Below are 7,207 nucleotides of genomic sequence, written 5' to 3' on the forward strand. Positions count from 1 at the left end.
AATTGTATTATACATTTTTATCATTGTATTATATATTATAAAGCAATAGAAACATCATGACACAGGGCTTTGGCTTTGTCGACCTCCATTTTGTGAAACACACACCACTGCAGCACTTCTAGCATCGTCGACGCCCTCGACCAATCAGCGCGCTCCGTTCTCAGGCCACGCCCGAGCCACCACCATTTTGTGAAGAGCAGTAAAGGAAGGGAGGGGCGGGGCTTTGCTTTTATGTCCTTTTTCATGTGAAGGACGGTACGTAGCTGGGCGTACACGTGATGTTAACCACGCCTCTTCTTAGTTAGGCCCCGCCCTGTACTTTATAGTCCTCTGCAGAGCGAGGAGAGCGTCATTCCGTGGATTGTGCTGCTGACGAGACAATCGGGTATGTGTGAATGGTTCCGCGCGTTGTGTAGTCCTATACTGTGGGGATTTTAAAAATTTTGTTTTGGAGATTTTTTTAATTTTTATTATTTCTTATGTTTACATGTTTGTTTTTTATCCGCTTGTACTGGTAGTCGGTTCGGTTGGCCGAGAGTAGCGGGGTTAAATCTGGTGTTTATTGTGTTGAAATTTCGTCCTGCGTGTTTATTGGATGGACATGTTAGTTTTAGGCAGTTTATGGTTGTGGCGAGGCCACGCCTCCTGGCCAGGCTGCCGGCGCCATCTTGGAAAGCTTGCAGGATAGTGTAAGTGAAGGGTTAAGCTGAAGATTATTTGCTATTCCTCTGTGGCGTGTCACAAAAATCACTATTTTATGTCTATAATTTGGGCAAGATTTATCCAAACTGATGTAAAAGAAAACTGGCTTCGTTGCCCATAGCAACCAATCAGATTCCACCTTTCATTTCTCACAGCTCCTTTGGAACATAAAAGGTGGAATCTGATTGGTCGCTGTCGGCAATTAAGCCAGTTGTATTTGCCCCAGATTCCTCCCCTATTGTCTTGGTTGTCCTTACAATTTCTATATTTTCTGAGACCTTTTAGGTCAGCGCTGGCCATCTAGTGGCTCTCCAGCTGTTGCAAAACTACAACTCCTAGCATGGCCAGTCTGCCTACAGCAGCTCATGGTGAGAATTGTAGTTTTCCAGCAGGTTGCCCAGCTTCGCTTGTATTACTATAGATCTGGTTGTTTTAGGGCTATGTGATCCTTTCAGCCTCCCCCCCCCCCCTGTAGTCGGTGATGTCTAGTAATGGTGGTATTATGTGTTAGTAGGGAGGGGGCTGTGCTCGTACAATGGGGGGGGGGGGCTTTTTATACGCGGGGAGGACGTTGTTGTCATCTATAGGGCTGGCATGGCGCATATGGCAAGTAGGCGGGGGGGGCGGCGGCTGCTGCTGCTCAGACCTGTGATGTCACTGCAGCGCCATCTAGTGACAGGAGTGTAAACCGGACCGCTAGGTGTCTTCGGTGCTAATAAACGTGCATGTTTTTCAGGGTTCATAACCTACGTCAGCATGAGCGGGTGCAGAGTTTTCATTGGGCGACTGAACCCAGCGGCCAGAGAGAAGGACGTCGAGAGGTTCTTCAAAGGCTATGGGAGGATCCGAGACATTGATCTAAAACGCGGGTTTGGCTTTGTGGTAAGTGAGTGTGTGTTTGTGGTAAGTGAGTGTGTGTTAATAAAAAAAACTGACAGCAGATTTTATGCGGCCTTTTAAGCCTAATATTTGATCTGTAGAGATCACTGCTCAGCAGTCATCTCATTATGTCAAGTAGGAATACAGTGACAAGTAACACCTCTATGCAGAGGATCAGCCATTCACTACAGGCAGCGTTACAGCTCTGACACCCACCTTACCCTTGTGTGGTTTGCAGAGCGTACATCGAAGTCAAACGCCTCCGGACTACAGATTCCTATGGTCCTTGTGAATGTAGCAGCTCAGGCTAGATGAGTACACCAACAGAATAGTGGTAGCCGATTGTGGGGGAGGGGTTTAATGGGATGGAACTACCACCCCCAGGCAAAAGCAGGTGTCGAAACTGGTGGCAGGGTGTTGGTATATTGCGTATTTATTTTGTAACGTCGTATTCACGGGGATGGAGTCTTTCATCCAGGGTGACGCGTCCAATAAAGATCATACGATGTAACGGTACAGCTTTTCTTCGGTTTGGGGTTGGATAGCTCAGCCTTACGGTTTAGTCCTGTTCACAAGTAAAAATATATTTATCAGAATTGTATTTTCATTGGCAAGTGACGCAATATATTTAAAGCCCTTCTTGGTCGGCCGAAATGACCTTAAAACGGGACCTACTAAAAGGAATGACAGAGTGGAACGCCCATAGACTTTAACAGGAAAGTTGAATGCCCATAGAGAATAATGGAAGTGTAATATTTGAATTAGAGACAAAACCATATGACATATCTAATAATTATTTAGCAGGCTAACTCTCCAAGTTCAGTGGGATTATTTCATGTTCAGATTACGTGGAATTATCACTGTTTTCTGCAGAATAAGGAATGCCCATAGACTATAATAGAAAGTAAACGATGAGCTCATTTGCAGGTAAATGTGTGTTATGTAGGACCTCAACCTTTACCGCAAGTGTTTCCTTGGCAGAGCAGCACATTGTAAAATGACCTTGGATTATAACCGTTTTCTATAGAATGCAAGGGGATGGAATGCCCATAGACTATAATGGGAAGTAAAACGTGACTTGGTGCCTAAACCATTCAACATATCAAATAAATCTGTAGCAGGTTTACTCTTCAAGTTCAGTGGGATTATTGAAAATTGAGAATAAGTGGGATTATCATGTTAATGTCCTACATAACACAGATTTACCTGCAAATGAGCTCAGTGTTTACTTCCCATTATAGTCTATGGGCATTCCTTTGTGTCATTCACCTTCATCATTCTGCAGAAAAAGATGATAATTCCACTTGGTCCATTCACACATCCGCAATTTCATTTTGCGGAACAGAATTGCGGACCCATTTATTTCTATGGGGCAGCACGCAATTCCGATCCCGAAAAATATAGAACATGTCCGCAATTGCAGACAAGATTAGGCATTTTCTATGACCCTGGGTTCACACCTGAGCGTTTTACAGCGCGTTCAAACGCGCTGTAAAACGCTTAAGACATGAAAACCAATGCTTCCCTATGGGAAGGGTTCACACCTGGGCGTTTTACAGCGCGTACGAACGCGCTGTAAAACGCCCGACGCTCAAACAAGTACTTGAGCTTCTTTGGGGCGTTTTGACGCGCGTTTGTGGCCATAGGACACTGCAGTCAATGACACAAACGCGCGTTTACTATTACAAAAAACGCGCGTAAAACGCGCGTTTGAGGAACGCTCAGGTGTGAACCCAGGGTTAAGTGCCGGCAAAATGCGGAACGCACATTGCCGATGTCCGTGTTTTGTGGATCCGCAAAACACACACGGACATGTGAATGGACCCTTAATCTGAACATTAAATAATCCCACTGAACTTGGAGAGTAAGTCTGCTAAATAATTATTAGATATGTCATATGGTTTTGTCTCTAATTCAAATATTACATTTCCATTATTCTCTATGGGCATTCCCCTCTGGACCATTGTTCTCTATGGGCATTCCATTCTGTCATTCCTTTTAATAGGCCCTGTTAAAACTTTAGGTCTAGAAATGAATTTGCTGAAAACCAAATTTTCTTAATTGCAGGAATTTGAAGATCCCAGAGATGCAGATGATGCTGTTTATGAGCTTGATGGGAAAGAGCTGTGCAGTGAAAGGTAGGTGTCTGTGGTTTGTACCCTTTTTTTCTTTCCCCCCCTGTGGTGTCACTGTACCTAACAGGCTTTTGCTTTATCTTTTCAGGGTTACTATTGAGCATGCACGCCTGCGTTCCAGGGGTGGTGGTGGTGGCGGCGGTGGCAGAGGAATGGGAAGAGGGAGATACTCTGATCGTTTTAGTAGTCGCCGTCCACGTAATGATAGAAGGTGAGTTGTCTTTCCTGGCCAGTCAGAAAACTAATCGTAGTAAGACTAGCTGTATACAGACTGTACATTTCTTTCTCAGTGCTCCGCCGATAAGAACCGAAAATCGTCTCATTGTGGAAAACTTGTCCTCCCGCGTCAGCTGGCAGGTTTGTGAACTCATTTTATACGGGGAACATGAAAATGTTTGCCAGTGTACTCTTAGATACACTTTATGGCAATTTCAAAATTTATTTAATTGGGATTTGGGTTTTTATTTATATATAATTTTTTTTATTGTATTATTTAACCTAATTTTAACCAAATATTAAACCCTTTATTTGCCAGCCTATCTGTGTCTCGTTGGCCTTGTGACGAGGAGCGTCTGTTGGTTATCGCTCTGTGTTGGTCACTTGTGGTTGGGCCGTGTTGAATTTGCCAGTGAGCTCCTACACTGCCTGTTGGCTACCTAGATCCGTTGCCGGTCTAGACATACCGGAGCACTTCCTTAAAAGTACCAGGTTGCAGCGACCCCCTGAGAGTTAACGAAATCTGGTCCTTAAGTTGAGAGATGTTCTGCCTGTAAAGATTCCGAATAGGAGGTCGTGATCGCAAAGTTGAAAGATGCGCAATTAGGTGGTCGTTGGAATGCTGGTCGCAATAAAGTCCAAGAATAGAAAATGATGGCCATCGTCCATAGTCTTCTTATAGGGAGGGTCGTATCGTATAAAAGCTTCGATCAATTGGTTAGCCCTCAAGTGGGTGTGAAGAGCCAGTCGGGCTTGTCTCGTGATGGTTCGTCCAGTCGCTTAATGCAGTTTGCTGATTGACTAGCCTAGGGATTTGTTATTAAAGGTAAAGTAACTTATATTCTTAATGACATCATGGGCACCAAATAAATGGCTTGTATAAAATGCTAATTTTAGTATGTTACTGTAATTTAACACCTCTTCCACTTTAAGCTAGTTTTCTTACTTTAGAGGACTCTGCACTTATTTTGTGCCCTATTGTAGTTTTTGCTATTCTAAATCTCAAGAGTGGTAAAAGTACAAATGTCAGCTTCTGGTCTAACACTGTGAGATTTTTTTCAGTGTTATTGTCTCCATGTCGTCTGTCTTTGTGCTAATGAACTGCTGTCTTGCATTAGGATTTGAAGGACTTCATGAGACAAGCCGGTGAAGTGACCTTTGCTGATGCGCACAGACCTAAACTAAACGAAGGGTAAGTAGGGGTGAAGACGGATGCCTGTCCATTGCCTAATGAGAGCGGTAGACGGTTTAACTGATCGGGCAATCTTAATTTCCACAGGGTCGTTGAGTTTGCATCTTACAGTGATCTTAAAAATGCTATTGACAAACTGTCCGGCAAGGAGATCAATGGAAGGAAGATTAGGCTGATTGAAGGAAACAAGAGGCACAGGTTTGGATTTTTATTTTTTGTATATAGCAATGGGATGGCCTTGACAGACCTACTAAGGCACACAGATGATTCTGATTGAATGTCTTTGACTGACTTTGAATTGGTTTTCCAGCAGGTCAAGAAGCAGGTCCCGATCCCGCAGCCGAAGCTCATCCCGGTCCCGCAGTCGTTCCCGCTCCAGGAGCAGGAAGTCCTATAGCCGTTCCCGTAGTCGTAGCCGCACTCCCCGCAGTAACCGTAGCAAATCCAGATCTGTGAGTAGGTCGCCTGTTCCAGATCAATCACCAAAAGCTGCATCTAAAAGCCCATCAAAATCCCCAGCATCTGCCGATCATCAGAGGTCTCGGTCGAGGTCTCGATCTGTTGATAGCAGAAACTGAACATTTAAATTTTTTAATTTTTTTTTTATTCCTCTGAATTTTTTGTGTGAAATGTGTATACTTGCCAAATCTTGGTAAGTATCAAGTGAGAAAGCGGGGCAAAAGACTTCTTTTTTTTTACCGATGTGGACCACGACAGTAGATTCTCAACCTGTCTTTTGATAAACATCACCTGCTTGTCTGTCGTCTGTGTAAATGTATCTTCCCATGTATTTTAGCATGAGATGCGTCTTGTGCTCACTGCTGTATATAGCTGCACGTCTCCTTATCTCCCAGCTTACTTATGTTTCATTTGTGAAATATGCTGTTGAAATAAACTTTAATAAAGACCTGTTTTCTGTGTGACAATGCGCATCCCCAGAGCATTTCAAATCAGATATTTTTTGAGCATTTTCAAAGTAACCAACAAAGCACGTACCCCTCCAACGCCACACTCAAGCACGTACCCCTCCAACGCCACACTCAAGCACGTACCCCTCCAACGCCACACTCAAGCACGTACCCCTCCAACGCCACACTCAAGCACGTACCCCTCCAACGCCACACTCAAGCACGTACCCCTCCAACGCCACACTCAAGCACGTACCCCTCCAACGCCACACTCAAGCACGTACCCCTCCAACGCCACACTCAAGCACGTACCCCTCCAACGCCACACTCAAGCACGTACCCCTCCAACGCCACACTCAAGCACGTACCCCTCCAACGCCACACTCAAATTCAGGGTTCTATAGTAATTCCTGATGCATAAAAGCCGAGGAATACAATGATCATACAAAGAGGATATCACATTGATATATAAAGGCTGGAGAGCCTGGCCCCAGTACAACACAGAAGCTGAAAGGTAGATTAGCTTTATGTTTTCCCATCTTGCTATTTCCCCTCACCTGCCGCCAGCTCTGCCGTTCACTTGGTTTCCTGCTGCATGGGCAGTTTGGGTCAGGGCTGGCCACGCCTCCTTATGACATCACACTGAGAACTCGGTACTTGCATGCTCCTTCATGTGGATAGAATGAGTGATCAGTCTGGCAGCCTGCAGTGTCTGTGAATCATCACTCAGCCATGATAGACAGTAACATGTGGCTGTCCTGCATTCTAATATAGGTTTACACACAAAACCGGTCTTCTCTTTTGCAAACCCATTCTGAGCAGCAAAACAATAATTCACTACTATACATTAGTCCAAAAGCATGTCAGCCAGTAGCCAAATGATCTGTGCTTTTGCCTCAAGGAGACGTTACACTGTATGGGGACGGCCACAAGGAGACGTTACACTGTATGGGGGGCGGCCACAAGGAGACGTTACACTGTATGGGGGCGGCCACAAGGAGACATTACACTGTATGGGGGCGGCCACAAGGAGACATTACACTGTATGGGGGCGGCCACAAGGAGACATTACACTGTATGGGGACAGCCACAAGGAGACATTACACTGTATGGGGACACCCACAAGGAGACATACTGTATGGGGGCCACAAGGAGACATACTGTATGAGGGCAGC

At 45.0% G+C, this 7,207-nt stretch overlaps 1 protein-coding gene across 2 annotated transcripts; it reads left to right on the forward strand.

Annotated features, from left to right (window-relative positions):
* The first annotated feature begins 314 nt into the window (after nucleotides 1-314).
* LOC122945109 (serine/arginine-rich splicing factor 5) lies at nucleotides 315-6,031 on the forward strand. Of its 2 annotated transcripts, none has more exons than XM_044303982.1 (8): nucleotides 315-385; nucleotides 1,439-1,584; nucleotides 3,649-3,719; nucleotides 3,805-3,927; nucleotides 4,007-4,073; nucleotides 5,051-5,124; nucleotides 5,212-5,322; nucleotides 5,435-6,031. In XM_044303982.1, the coding sequence occupies exons 2-8, from the start codon at nucleotides 1,459-1,461 to the stop codon at nucleotides 5,700-5,702; spliced, it is 840 nt and encodes a 279-aa protein (XP_044159917.1). In that variant the 5' UTR covers nucleotides 315-385; nucleotides 1,439-1,458; the 3' UTR covers nucleotides 5,703-6,031. The 2 variants fall into 2 exon arrangements, with proteins under 2 accessions (XP_044159917.1, XP_044159918.1); XM_044303983.1 differs by having other exon boundaries at nucleotides 5,438-6,031.
* The last annotated feature ends 1,176 nt before the right edge of the window (nucleotides 6,032-7,207 follow it).

This window comes from Bufo gargarizans, chromosome 8 (genome assembly GCF_014858855.1).
Source record: "Bufo gargarizans isolate SCDJY-AF-19 chromosome 8, ASM1485885v1, whole genome shotgun sequence".
NCBI lineage: Eukaryota > Metazoa > Chordata > Amphibia > Anura > Bufonidae > Bufo > Bufo gargarizans.